General features: G+C 42.4%; 1 protein-coding gene across 1 annotated transcript in view; it reads left to right on the top strand.

Annotated features, from left to right (window-relative positions):
* LOC135522520 (receptor-type tyrosine-protein phosphatase U-like) overlaps positions 1–15783 on the top strand; it is a 320589-nt gene that overhangs the window by 198282 nt on the left and 106524 nt on the right. Inside the window, exons 6-8 of the mRNA XM_064948847.1 lie at positions 4059–4233; positions 10068–10361; positions 15265–15582. Coding sequence (XP_064804919.1) covers positions 4059–4233; positions 10068–10361; positions 15265–15582 — 787 coding nt within the window. The remainder of the gene's footprint in view (positions 1–4058; positions 4234–10067; positions 10362–15264; positions 15583–15783) is intronic.

Below are 15783 nucleotides of genomic sequence, written 5' to 3'. Positions count from 1 at the left end.
CACACCAAATTATTATGTTAGGTCAGCACCTAGTCACAGAAAACCATACACCCATTTTCCAGCCAAGGAGAGGGCTCACAAAAATCAACAATAGAGATTAAATTAATCACTAACCTTTGATGATCTTTCATCAGATGGCAGTCACAGGACTTCATGTTACACAATAAATGTGTGTTTTGTTCGATAAAGGTCATCTTTATGTCCAAAAACCTCATTTGAAATTGGTGTGTTATGATCAGAAATGCATGGTCTCAAACAAACATCCGTTGAAAGTGCAGAGAGCCACATCAAATTACAGAAATACTCATAATAAACATTGATAAAAGATACAAGTGTTATACATGGAAATATAGATGAACTTCTCCTTAATGCAACCGCTGAGTCAGATTTCAAAATGGCTTTACAGCGAAAGCACACCTTGCTATTATGTTAGGTCAGCGCTAGTCATAGAAAAACATCCAGCCATTTTCCAAAGAGGGAGAGGTGTCAGAAAAGTCAGAAAGAGTGTTATAAATATTCACTTCCCTTTGATGACCTTGATCGGAATGCTCAGGAACAGGAGCACCTCATGAAGATGGATTACTGGGCTGAACACACTAACAACAAGTGGCTATTTGGACATAAATGATGGACTTTATGGAACTTTATGGAACAAATCAGTCATTTATTGTCGAACTGTGATTCCTGGGAGTGCATTCTGATGAAGATCATCAAAGGTAAGTGAATATTTATAATGTTATTTCTAACTTCTGTTGACTCCAACATGGCAGATATTTCTTTGGCTGGATTGGGCTCTGAGCGCCGTACTCAGATTATGCTTTTTCCGTAAAGTTTTTTTGAAATCTGACACAGCGGTTGCATTAACCTTTCTAGCGCAGGCGTTCCGCTAGCGGAACACCTCGACAACATTCCGGGTGAAAAGGCAGTGCATGAAATTCAAAAATATTTTTTAGAAATATGTAACTTTCACACATTAACAAGTCCAATACAGCAAATGAAATATAAACATCTTGTTAATCTACCCGTCGTGTCCGATTTCAAAAGGCTTTACAGCGAAAGCACAACATATGTTTGTTAGGTCAGAGCCAAGTCACAAAATCAAACACAGACATTTTTCCAGCCAAAGAGAGCAGTCACAAAAAGCAGAAATATAGATAAAATGAATCACTAACCTTTGATGATCTTCATCAGATGACACTCATAGGACATCATGTTACACAATACATGCATGTTTTGTTTTGTTCGATAATGTGCATATTTATATCCAAAAATCTCAGTTTTCATTGGCGCGTTACGTGCAGTAATGTTTTGATTCCAAAACATCCAGTAATTTTGCAGATAGCCACATCATTTCACAGAAATACTCATAATAAACATTGATAAAAGATACAAGTGTTAATCACAGAATTAAAGATAGATTTATCCTTAATATGTTCAGAGGGTCCCTGGTTCGAGCCCAGGTTGGAGCAAGGAGAGGGACAGAAGCATTACTGTTACATTGGATCACTCAGTTGGGCTCTGCCCAGCTGCTGGGGTGGAGGAGGAGAAGGAGGTTGTCAAAGAGGGGTGAGTGTAACCGGTGTGAAATGGCTAGTTAGTTAGTTGGTGTGTGCTAGTAGTGTTTCAATTGGTGACATCACTTGCTCTGAGACCTTGATGTCGTTGTTTCCTTTGCTCTGCAAAGGCTGTGGCTTTTGTGGAGCGATACAGTGGTTCATCCTTTAAAAGTTGCAATGTACTGCAGCACAGCTTGCATGGTGCTGCAGAATTCTATGGCACGGCACGTTATTTAAGTATCAGCCATAATAACCATTAAGTCTAGTTTGTGCCAGTTTGACCACCAGTGGGGATATTTGAGAAACATTTGATAGCCTTCAATAGTGGCTGTACTCAAGAGTTAAAAACCTTTTTTGTAAGAACATCGTATATGGAACTGACTTTAAGAAATGTTGCTTAATTAATTTGCTTAATATTATGGTGTTTCTATTCCAAGAAAAAAGAAAAACCCTCTGGAAAATATTTCGCTGTACAACGTGATGGTGAGAAGTATGGTTGTAGTACTGGGCTATTTAATCCCTGTGTCGTGCGGACACGTGGGAGACTGGTGTTCGATTCCCCGATTGGGAGGAAGGAGTAGGGTGTCCGTAAATAAGAATTTGTAACTGACTTCCCTAATTAAATAAACGTTACACTAAGAGCATAACATTATTCACCCTAATTGTATAATTGTAGTCAAGCCAACACCCAAATGGAGATTCAGTGAAAATAAAAATCTCATTGATTTATCAAGACCAGTCCCCATGCTTGTCTCAGAGCAGTGCGAAATGGTGCAAAAATATTTGTAGGCTACTGCTTCTAACTTCAATATGCTCTTTAAATAAATAAGACCTACACCACTTTTAACAACACATTACTCAACACTAGTGAGACTCATGTCGCCTATGGTAGGCCTACAGTATATTGAAAAATATTTATTTCAATGATGTGACCGCCAATAATTACATATGGGTCTCCCAGTGGTGGCCGACATGGGTATTGAACCTGCATCTGTAGCATCTCATTTTGCTCTGTTATGCAGCATCTTAGATCCCTGCGCCAATCAGGAGGGCTATTATAATACTGTAAATGGTGTCCAGGTCAGGATAACCAAAACAATTCTTTATTAAAAAGACTATCAGAAAGAATGTTGGTCCTTATTTAGCCATGAATGAGTGAGTCCCTCAGCTTTATGTAGGCGCCGGGCTATATGACTGTGCCATCTACTTGATAATATATACCAATATTTTGGAGGTTATTTTGTTTAAAAAAAAAACCTGAAAGTGAGCAATTGTAATCCGAATAAAGGCCAAAATAATATTTGTAAAGGCCAAAATATTTATTTATGTTTTTAGAGGGAGAGAAACGCTGGGCCAATTGTGTGCCGCCCTATGGGACTCCCGATCACGGTCGGAAGTGATAGATAATAATTATTTTTGTTGTATTATTATAATTTTTTTCTGGTGGATTAAACTGAAATTGCAACCGATACAGTCAACCTAACTAAGAAATACATTTGACGATAGAACTCTCCACCTACCCTCCTTCTCGGCAAGTCTATTGTCCAGCTACCTGCTAATAGCCATAATGGTGCTGTAGAATGTGACCTTGTGTGTTTGAAAGAGTATTTTCCAGTAAGCAACAATTTGTTTACCTGCATTAGTCAACTTAGTTCCAATATTTCTGTAATTCAGTTATATTTATTCCCATAGTAATTCATTATGGATATATAACTAAATAAACATGTGCATTTTGAAAGAGTATTTTTTTATCATTTTATTAACAAAATCATAAAGATGCTGATGAAGAAATACAATACTGTACAGTATATGCTTTATCCAACATTTTGTGGTTGCATGAGGTCGCCCACACAGAGCTTTATGTAGGTGCCGAGGCTATATGAATGTGCAATCAACTTGATTATTTAGCAGCTGCTGATATTCAGCCAACACATATATTTTAAGAATATCATGGAATATAATTGAACATTTTAGTTTATCCATGCTTGTCTCAGAGGTGGTGGAGTTCCAGAGCTCACAGGTGTCCCTGGCATGGATTGTGACTTTGATTGTGAGATTTCATTCCTCGCTCTATTCAACGCGTCATTTTTCGACTCTCCGCCAATGCCATCTGGCTCTGGACCAATGCATCAGCTGTCGCCCGCATCTCTGCCCTCAGATGATGAATCTCTTTCTGCTGGTCTGTCTTCAATGACTCGATCTCAGTCTTCAAAGTTTGAATCTGATCCATGTGCATCTTCATCAGATGAGCAGAATGGTACCATAGATTACAGTGGCCTATCATCGAAACGGTAGATCAATTAATAATTAAAAGTCACTCCAACACACAAACACTGCACACACATTTTACGAATCTAGCAAAACTAACTGCTTTCTTGGCAACCATGCGTTCTTTTGGTGCGGTCCATTTTCCAGATCAGTCCACTGATCTCCACAGATGGTTGTCGGCATGTGTTTTTGTGTGCCTGTTTATATTTGACCCATCCTGTTTTCTCTCTCCAGAGGCACAGTGGGGACGTGACATCTACAGCCTTGGTCAAGCACCTGAGTCACCGGCGCTTTGTGGCGTCATTACAGGTGGACAGTGTGCAGTGCAACAACCAGGACCTGTACCGATGTGTCACCCAGTCCTCCAGGGGCTCTGGGGTCTCCAACTTCGCTGAACTCATCGTCAAAGGTAAATGCGCCCGCCGTCAGTCAGTGGGACGAGGCTAGGATCTCTCAATATGCTGTACTGTAGGTCTATGAACCAAGGGTGAACAAAATAAAACTGATTTAGTCATGTTACTTTGTGTTAGCAAAAGCAGTAAAATTAACATTAATCAATTTACACGTCAAACACACTTGTCAGCTGTGGCATAATTCAATCAACACATGAAAGTGCTTGTTTGATATTATCATGATATTATCACCAGGTATTCCCAAACAGCGGCATGCGCAATGCCATCGGGGGTAGCTTCGTTTCACTGCCAAAACTAAAATTAAATCTAGTTTTTGAGCGAAATAACAACACAATGTCAAATACAGGTAGAGCTGGTAGAGACACACTGCTACTACCAGCAGTACTACTCCTGCACCTGTCGATGACACAAATGGTTCTGCTTTCACGAGCACATCCATTGCTAGCATCAGTAATTCTACATTCGTTGTTTGCCTAGCTAGCATGGAAGCTGACAGTTGTGAATCTGATGCAGCCGAAGAGCTACTGCCCCCTTACCCGGGAAAGCACCGAACAGCAGACAGGGATGTTGGACCATCGAAGAGGCGCAAATATCATAAGAACGACATTGATTTGGGGTTCACTTATATTGGGAGTATTGCCTTTCCTCAGCCACAGTGTGTTATATGTGCAAAAATATTATCTCACAACTCAATGAAGCCTTCACTCTTACGCAGACTTTTAGAAACAAAACATGCCAATTTGAAAAATATGCCACAGGAGTTTGAGCAAGAATTAAGACTTTCGAGTAGTAAGACATGTATAAAAGCAACAGATACCATACATAAAAAAGGGCTAGAAGTGTCTTATATGGTGAGCTACCGAGTGGCTAGGACAGGCAAACCCCATATTATTGTGGAGGACTTTATTCTTCCTGCTGCCACGGATATGTCTGGGACAATGCCTGCATCAAAAAACACTTTTTCACGATGCATCATTGACATATCAGGAGATGTTTTGAAATAATTACTGCTTCACATATAAGCCAGTGAATACTATGCATTACAGCTGGATGAGTCAACAGACCCTGGCACACCTCCTGGTATATGTCCGTTATATTTTTTGGGGGTCAAATAAGGAGGCCATCCTCTTCTGGAAACCAAAGCAACAGGAGAGGATAGTTTTAAAGTACTGGACAGATTTGTGACATCAAATAGATTTTGGTGGTCAAGATGTGTTGGTATATGTACTGCCCTTGGCGCAAAAGCCATGACAGGGAGACATAGTGGAGTGGTACCGGGCGTGCAAGCAGTTGCTCCCGATGGAGTTTGGGTACACTGCAGCATCCACCGAGAGGCTCATGCTGCCAAGGGAATGCCTGACAGCTTGAAAGACATTTTGGACACGACAGTGAAGATGGTTAACTTTGTTAAAGCAAGGCCCCTGAACTCACGTGTACAGTGGCTTGCGAAAGTATTCACCACCCTTGGCATTTTTCCTATTTTGTTGCCTTACAACCTGGAATTAAAATTGATTTTTTGGGGCTGGTTTGTATCATTTGATATACTGTACACAACATGCCTACCACTTTGAAGATGCAAAATATTTTTTATTATCAAACAAGCAAGAAATAAAACTTGAGCATGCATATTCACCCTCCCCCCAAAGTCAATACTTTGTAGAGCCACCTTTTTACAGCAATTACAGCTGAAAGTCTCTTGGGGTATGTCTCTATAAGCTTTGCACATCTAGCCACTGGGATTTTTGCCCATTCTTCAAGACAAAACTTCTCCAGTTCAAGTTGGATGGGTTCCGCTGGTCTACAGCAGCCTTTAAGTCATACCACAGATTCTCAATTGGATGGAGGTCTGGGCTTTGACGAGGCCATTCCAAGACATTTAAATGTTTCCCATAAACATATTGAGTGTTGCTTTAGCAGTATGCTTAGGGTCATTGTCCTGCTGGAAGGTGAATCCCAGTCTCAAATCTCTGGAAGACTGAAACAGGTTTCCCTCAAGAATTTCCCTGTATTTAGCACCATCCATCATTCCTCCAATTCTGACCAGTTTCCCAGTCCCTGCCGAAGAAAAACATCCCCACAGCATGATGCTGCCACCACCATGCTTCACTTTGGAGATGTATTTCCGGGGTGATGAGAGGTGTTGGTTTGCGCCAGAAATAACGTTTATCTTGATTGCCATAAAGCTCAATTTTAGTCTCATCTGACCAGAGTACCTTCTTCCATATGTTTGGGGAGTGTCCCACATGCCTTTTGGCGAACACTTTAAGCAATGGCTATTTTCTGGCCACTCTTCTGTAAAGCCCAGCTCTGTTGAGTGTACGGCTTAAAGTGGTCCTATGGACAGATACTCCAATCTCCGCTGTGGAGCTTTGCAGCTCCTTCAGTGTTATCTTTAGTCTCATTGTTGCCTCTCTGATAATGCCCTCCTTGCCTGGTCCATTTTGGTGGTTTGTTGTGGTGTCATATTCTTTCCATTTTTGAATAATGGATTTAATGGTGCTCTGTGGGATGTTCAAAGTTTCTGATATTTTTTTAGAACCCAACTCTGATCTGTACTTCTCCACAACTTTGTCCCTTTACCTGTTTGGAGAGCTCCTTGGTCTTCATGGTGCCGCTTGCTTGGTGGTGCCTCTTGCTTAGTGGTGTTTACAGGCTCAGGGTCCTTACAGAACAGGTGTATGTATACTGAGATCATGTGACACTTAGATTGAACACAGGTGGACTAATTATGTGACTTCTGAAGGTAATTGGTGGCAGCAGATCTTATTTAGGGGCTTCATAGCAAAGGGGGTGGATACATATGCACGCACCACTTTTATCTTTTTTTTTTTTTTTTCAGTCATTTCATTTCACTAATTTGGACTATTTTGTGTATGTTAATTACATGAATTCCAAATAAAAATCCATTTAAATGACAGACTGAGCACATGTGACAGTCTGGAGACGCCGTGGAGAATGTTCTGCTGCCTGCAACATCCTCTGGCATGACCGGTTTGGCGGTGGGTCAGCCATGGTGTGGGATGGCATTTCTTTGGGAGGGGGCGCACAGCTCGCCAGAGGTAGCCTGACTGCCATTCGGTACTGAGATGAGATCCTCAGACCCCTTGTGAGACCATATGCTGGTGTGCGGTTGGCCCTGGGTTCCTAATGCAAGACGATGCTAGACCTCATGTGGCTGGAGTGTGTTAGCAGTTCCTGCAAGAGGAAGGCATTGATGCTATGGACTGGCACGCCCGTTCCCCAGACCTGAATCCAATTGAGCACATCTGGGACGTCATGTCTCGCTCCCTCTACCAACGCCATGTTACACCACAGACTGTCCAGGAGTTGGCGGATGCTTTAGTCCAGGTCTGAGAGGAGATCCCTCAGGAGACCATCCGCCACCTCATCAGGAGCATGCCCAAGCGTTGTAGGGAGGTCATACAGGCACTTGGAGGCCACACACACTACTGAACATCATTTTGACTTCTTTTAAGGACATTACATCAATGTTGGATCAGCCTGTAGGATGTGTTATTTTAGTGTTCCCTTTATTTTTTTGATCAGTGTATTAAGTGGCATTGTTTAAAGTGGCTAGTGATACATGTATTACATAAAGATGGCAAGATGCAGTAGGTGGTATAGAGTACAGTATATACATATGAGATGAGTAATGTAGGGTATGTAAACATTATATTAAGTGGCATTGTTTAAAGTGGCTAGTGATACATTGTTTACATGTATGTATGGCAGCAGCCACTCAATGTTAGTGGTGGCTGTTTAACAGTCTGATGGCCTTGAGATAGAAGCTGTTTTTCAGTCTCTCGGTCCCTGCTTTGATGCACCTGTACTTACCTCGCCTTCTGGATGATAGCGGGGTGAACAGGCAGTGGCTCGGGTGGTTGTTGTCCTTGATGATCTTTATGTCCTTCCTGTGACATCGGGTGATGTAGGTGTCCTGGAGGGCATGTAGTTTGCCCCTGGTGATGCGTTGTGCAGACCTCACTACCATCTGGAGAGCCTTACGGTTACGAGCCTTACGGAGCCAAATGGAACAGCGGTAGCACCCACAGAGAAATGCGCCACAGGAAAATGGCATTCTGTCGGGACATTTACTATTTCCCCTCCCATTCGGTCAGAGTTCAAAGCAAATGCTCCATTCCACTTTCTACTGAATGAGGACATCTAGTGGAAGGTGTAGGAAGTGCTAGCAGATCCATATCTTTTTGGGAAAGGTGGGGGCAATGACGTCAAATTTGCCCCACATTCAGAATTTCACTTCTTGTTTGGAAGATTGCCTGCCCTATGAGTTCTGTTATACTCACAGACATAATTCAAACAGTTTTAGAAACGTCAGAGTGTTTTCTATCCAATAGTAATAATAATATGCATATATCAGCAATTTAGAGTAGGATGCAGTTCACTATGGGCACGCAATTCATCCAAAGTGAAAATACTGCCCCCTATCCTCAACAGGTGCCATACATCTTTCCTTCCGTGGCCTCCAATTGCTCTTAAATGCAAGTAAAACTAAATGCATGGTCTTCAACCGATCGCTGCCTGCCCCTGCACGCCCGTCCAGCATCGCTACTCTGGGCAGTTCTGAATTAGAATATATGGACAACTACAAATACCTAGGTGTCTGGTTAGACTGTAAACTCTCCTTCCAGACTCACATTAAGCATCTCCAATCCAAAATTAAATCTAGAATGGGCTTCCTATTTCGCAACAAAGCATCCTTCAGTCATGCTGCCAAACATACACACGTAAAACTGACAATCCTGCATATCCTTGACTTTGACGATGTCATTTACAAAATAGCCTCCAACACTACTCAGCAAATTGGATGCAGTCTATCACAGTGCCACCCGCTTTGTCACCGAAGCCCCATATACTACCCACCAATGCGACCTGTATGCTCTCGTTGGCTGGCCCTCGCTTCATATTCATCTCCAAACCCACTGGCACCAGGTCATCTACAAGTCTTTGATAAGGTTAAGGTATCTCAGCTCACTGGTCACCATAGCAGCACGAGCTCCAGCAGGTATATTTCACTGGTCACCCAAAAAGCCAATTCCTCCTTTGGCCACCTTTCTTACCTGTTTTCTGCTGCCAATAACTGGAACGAATTGCAAAAATAACCTAATCTGGAGACTAATCTGGAGACTATATCTCCCTCACTAACTTTAAGCATCAGCTGTCAGAGCAGCTCACAGAACATTGCACCTGTACATAGCCCATCTGTAAATAGCCCATCCAACTACCTCATCCCCATATTGTTATTTATTTTTTGCTCCTTTGTACCCCAGTATCTCTACTTGCACATTCACCTGCTGCACATCTATCACTCCAGTGTTTATTTGCTAAATTATAATTACTTCGCCACTATGGCCTATGTATTGCCTTTACCTCCCTAGTCTTACTTCATTTGCACACACTGTATATAGATTTTTTTTATTGTGTTATTGACTGTACGTTTGTTTATTCCGTGTGTAACTCTGTTGTTGTTTGTGTCACACTGCTTTGCTTTATCTTGGCCAGGTCGCAGTTGTAAATGAGAACTTGTTCTCAACTCGCCTATCTTGTTAAGTAAAGGTGAAATAAAAAAAATAAAAAATGAAGGTTATGGATGTAGTAAAAGTAGGAATAAAGCTGATAAGCATGTTGTAATAAGACTGATTAGCAATAGTATATAGTACTTTTAAGTACAGTGGAATAAAGTTCAACCACTTCCGACCAACATAGTCCTCAAATGTCACATAATGGATGGAAGATATACAGCTACAGTGTATAGAAGCAATAATAACATTTAAATAAACTCACAGCCTCCTACCCTGTCTTCTTCCCACAGTTCCCCCCTCCCCTATCGCGCCCCCACAGCTGCTGAGAGCGGGCTCCACATATCTGATCATCCAGCTCAACACCAACTCCATCCTGGGAGATGGCCCTATTATCAGGAAGGAGATTGAGTACCGGGCCAGCCAATCACCTTGGTCCGAGGTCCATGGGGTCAACATGGTCACCTACAAGCTGTGGCACCTGGACCCAGACACGGAGTATCACATAAGTGTGTTGCTGACCCGGCCCGGAGAGGGCGGCACCGGACCACCTGGACCACCCCTCGTCAGCAGGACTAAGTGTGCAGGTGAGGGTCTGGGCGGTGTGACAAGGTCTAGATAAGCTTGTACAGTATGTTACATTCTCATAGTTGGCAGTGTTTGGTAACACAGAATATTTTGGTAATACATGTTATTAACCACTTGCAAATCCTTGATAAAATCTTACCATACCATATCATACTTTTAAAGCCACATACCTTTTGAAATGATTTGCAATTTTTATTGTAAGATCATTCTAGTTTTCTTGGTCTTGGTATGTTTCTAGTCTTGATAAATAGAGGGAAATGTATCACTCTACAAGCTGTTTGCTTCCTTTGTGGATTTTTCCTCAGAAAATTCAGAAACTCTCCTCATATTTTTTGGGCATTTTAGAGAGAATATGTCTTAATACTATTCAAAGTACATATGCACAACAGCTAGTTGCTCAGACTTTATTTAATCTCAGAGTAATTGCTCATAATATTGTGGAATAACAGACCATGGACTGTGGCGATAATGTGGAAAAATTGTATTCCAGACTGAAATCTCTGTGAGATTGAGAGGTGGTCTTTGTAAAAATATAATTTGTGCTGGAAGAAAACAACTAACACACACATGCATATACACACACGCACAGACACTCAACCACAAAATTCATGCCTATTTCCTGTGGGCATTTGTCCCATGTCTTCTACAGTCATCAGTCTAATATGCACAGCGATCTCTTCCCACCACAAACCATCTCTCTCACCCCCCCTCCCTGTTCCACCAACCATAGCCTCCATGTCCTCTCTCTGATGACACATTAAGCACACTCCATTTCCCAATAGCCACAGACAGTAAAATAGAGAGAGCCCAGAGCCAGCTCTCACACAAAAATATATTTTATATTTCCCTCTCTATTTCAAAGAGATAGACAGGGAAAGAGAGGAGAGGGAATGTTATAGTTGTGAAGTGAGAGGATGCACACACTGTTCTAATGTAAATGTATTTTAGTGGCACCATTGTATGCTGTCTGTCATGTTTTTTTCCTCTGGATAATTTGCATACCGATAGTGACTCCAAATAACTGTCTCAGATATCAAAGCCTGACCTCTTGCCCTGTAATTTCCCAAGCTGTTGTTTTCACAACATACGGGTTAGGTTGTTGTGTCTACTTGTTTGTTCTGTTGGTGGCCTCATCCTGATTCACACACCTTCACATACTCCTCATCCATCACCAGGTCCACCCTTGATGATTCTCTAATCACCACCTGGACACCCTTGAGTTCCTTTGACCCCTGTCCCCCAGACCATCTGGTCCAGATCCCACACTGACCCCACACTTCATCATTGCATTATGATCCTCCTCACCTTTGTTCGGCTGCTTAGGTCTAAGCATAAGGAAATATATGGTCTGGTCACAGTGGGTATCTCTGGGAGTGTGCTTGTTACCAGAGTGAACAGATTGGAGGCTTGGACCCTCTGGGTGTTATTCTGACAAAAGTGAATTTCTTCTCAAAAAAAAGAGTGTTGCCATGGACTGGGTATGTTCTGCTGTTCCGTGTGAATAACTCATCGCTTCCTGGCTTGCTCTGACCTATGTAGTGTAGCCCGGACGTCCTCCTGTGAGTGCTGTAAAACTAATGGCCGTGAATATGAACATGGTCTCCGCCCGCCTCTGATGGCCAGCCAGGTGTGCTTGATGAGCCATCACTGTGATTATCAGCAGGGCTGCATTATTGTAGCTCTAAGCCCCTCAAGTAAATCACGGAGGAGACAAGTTATTTCCAAACCACGTTAATTGGCTTCCACCTGCTTCTAGGTCACTGAGCCTTCTGGAGAGCCCCCTGCCACCAAACCTCTCTGCTGAGCGAGGGGCTTCATGCCGGTGCCCGACTAAAATTAGGAACATTACAGAGAGTGCTCATGCCTTTCACAGCTCGTCTACCTTGCCCATCATGTCAGGCCTCTCTGTCATTGATTGCATCTTGCTTCATTCCTCCTTCATCTCCCATCTCACCTGTGGTTAAGTCTCCACAGACTCCCTCCACAGCTTAGCACCAACCCAGGCCAAGGACAACCCTCTCCACAGTGAATCCCATGGATCAGTATTAGTGGGGGTAATAAACCAGAAGCTCCCCCCTTCTTTTCCTCTCACTTCTATAGCGTGAGGAATAAGCATGTCGCTCTGGGCCATGTTGGGGATACTGCAACCCCTCTCCGAAGGCTGCCAGGGAGTGTGCGTTGCACACAGTTGAGTGTGTCATGCAGGCAAATAGACTGGGCAAGAGGAAGGGTGTTGGCACAAAAGTCAATTTTGATGAAAATCCACAATGGGCACACTGTGGCCTCATCTGTGTTTTTTTCTTCAGTTCGTCAGTTTAAAGCCCCTCTTTATTTAGCTTTGAGACTGTGCAGACTATCAATTACACCATAAAGACAATATTCAATCAAATTGAACAATTGTTCAAACATTTCCTGCTACGTGCCACTAATGTACCACTACTTGATTACCCAGCCCACATATTTTTCTGCTATCACAAACTAATGTCCAGAACAATGCAGTGGTCATGCTTCCTTCTAGACCGAAATGCAAAAAAAAAGGACAGTAAACAGGTGACTGGAGAGGCTTAAGTTTAGATTGCCAGTATCATAAAATTCTGCTTCAGTGAGAAAGATAATGAATAGGAAGGGATACATGGATAAACTTCAGGGAGAGATATAATGAATAGAAAGGGATACAGAGATAAATATCCGCAAGGAAGAGATGCCCTTTTGAGTGGTGAGTTGGTGTGTGTGCATGTGCCTGTTTGTGCTCGTATATGTCCTTGCATATTTAGAGAGAGCACCTTTCAAATCCATCTCCTTTGATTACTGCCTTTGTTCCTTTAAGCGTCCCATCGCTTATCGATACATTAGCTCCATTGTTTTAGTTCTCAGCACAAATAGCTGCAGTAAGAGAAGAATCCCTTTGAGTGTGATAGTCAGTGCAGGAATGAAGACATTGGCTGGTATAACCTTACTCTTCTCAATGCTGAGCCCTCCGCTCCATATCTCCTCTGTCACTCTCCCTCTCCTCCGCCATTAGTCACGAATCCCTATTAAAAGAACAAACCAATACAATAGATTATGTGGAATACTGTTTGACAAAAAGGCATCAATAATGGGCTGTGACAAATGCCTCCATTGGTAGTGTGTTGCTGAGATTGGCCTTGGCTCACCCCTGTAGCCTGTATCTCTTACTGCAACACTGACTGGCTTGTGCTTGAAGGCATAGAAGCTTCTCAGTACCTCTGTATCCCTCTAGCTGTCTCTCCCGAGGGAGGAATAGGAAGACAAGGCTTTAGTTCTCTCTGCTTGAGTCAAAAGAAACAGTGTTGACCCCAAACCCAGCAGTGACCAGAAGTAACTGGGTGACTACTAAAAACAAGCAGCCTTTCCAAAATGACCTAGCAATAAAAACTGGCGGATTTCGTAATTTACACTGTGTTTAACTTCTTGCGTCGAGCAATCCCGGATCCGGGATTCTATTTATAGCCTCAAGCTCATTAGCATAACACAACATTAACTATTCATGAAAATCGCAAATGAAATGAAATAAATATATTTGCTCTCAAGCTTAGACTTTTGTTAACAACACTGTCATCTCAGATTTTCAAAATATGCTTTTCAACCATAGCTAAACAAGCATTTGTGTAAGAGTGTTGATAGCTAGCATAGCTATAAGCCTAGAATTCAGCCAGCAACATTTTCACAAAAACAAGAAAATCATTCAAATAAAATCATTTACCTCACGTTTGGCTATAAAAAAAACCTGTATCCAGTTATAGCCTCAAGCTCATTAGCATAACGTAACGTTAACTATTTATGAAAATCGCAAATGAAATGAAATGAATGTGCAAGCTCTCAAGGTTAGCCTTTTCTTAACAACACTGTCATCTCAGATTTTCAAAATATGCTTTTGAACCATAGCAAAACAAGCATTTGTGTAAGAGTATTGACAGCTAGCGTAGCATTTAGCGTAGCATTTAGCGGGCAACATTTGCACAAAAACCAGAAAAGGATTCAAATAAAATCATTTACCTTTGAAGAACTTTGGATGTTTTCAATGAGGAGACTCTCAGTTACATAGAAAATGTTCAGTTTTTTCTGAAAGATTCTTTGTGTAGGAGAAATCGCTCCGTTTTGTACATCACGTTTGGGTACCAAAAAAACCCGAAAATTCAGTCATCAAAACGGCGAACTGTTTTCCAAATGAACTCCATAATATCGACTGAAACACGGCAAACGCTGTTTAGAATCAATCCTCAATGTGTTTTTCACATATCTCTTCATTGATATATCGTTTGTGGTCGTCTCCTTTCTCCGGTGAATCGCTTGGAAAAAGACGTGCAGTTGAAGATGATGCACCAATTTCGACGGAGGACACCGGGCGGACACCTGGAAAATGTAGTCTCTTATGGTCAATCTTCCAATGATATGCCTACAAATACGTCACAATGCTGCAGACACCTTGGGGAAACGATAGATCGGGCAGGCTCATTCCTTGCGCATTCACAGCCATATAAGGAGACAATGAAAAACAGAGCCTCAAAAATCCTACTCATTTCCGGGTTGAAGTTTCATCTTGGTTTTGCCTGTAGCATCTGTTCTGGGGCACTCACAGACAATGTCTTTGCAGTTCTGGAAACGTCAGAGTGTTCTTTCCAAAGCTATCAATTATATGCATAGTTAAGCATCTTTTGTGACAAAATATTGCGCTTAAAACGGGCACGTCTTTTTATCCATAAATGAAATAGTTCCCCCATAGATGTAACAGTTTAAACAGTTTTTATTTAAGCTTTATTTAACCAGGTTAGTCTCTTGAGATAAAAACATGTTTTTCAAAAGAAGACCTGGACCTAGTTGATAACATTGCTTTCTCTCTCTTCCTTTCCCTCCCTTCCTCCTGCCTTCCCTCTTTATTAGAACCCACACGGGCCTTGCGAAGTCTCACAGCCTCAGAGATCCAGTCCAGGCAGCTGACCCTGCAGTGGGAGACGCTGGCTTACAACTTGACCCGCTGCCACACCTACTCTGTGTCCCTGTGCTACCGCTATGCCACCGCAGGGGGCGGCGGTGGGCACAACACTACTGTGCGTGAGTGCCTGGCGGTTGAGCACAATGCCTCACGCTTCACCCTGCGTGACCTGCCGGCCTACCACTCCATCCAGGTCCGTTTGGCGCTCGTCAACCCTGAGGGCAAGAAGGAGGGTCGGGAGGTCACCTTCCAGACTGAAGAGGACAGTAAGTGATGGGAGAATGTTGGAGACATATACTGTACATAGGAGCTCATACAGGGTACCTATTCATAGAAACCAGAATAACATGGGAGAATGTTTGAGACATAAAAAGGAACTGATACGTACAGGGCACATTTTCATAGGAAGTAGAATGATCGGAACCGTCTTGTGTTAGAGTGCCCTAATTGGCTGCTTTCCAACCTCC

The sequence above is a fragment of the Oncorhynchus masou genome, chromosome 30, assembly GCF_036934945.1.
Source record: "Oncorhynchus masou masou isolate Uvic2021 chromosome 30, UVic_Omas_1.1, whole genome shotgun sequence".
NCBI lineage: Eukaryota > Metazoa > Chordata > Actinopteri > Salmoniformes > Salmonidae > Oncorhynchus > Oncorhynchus masou.
This window is presented reverse-complemented; position numbering and strand designations above follow the sequence as displayed.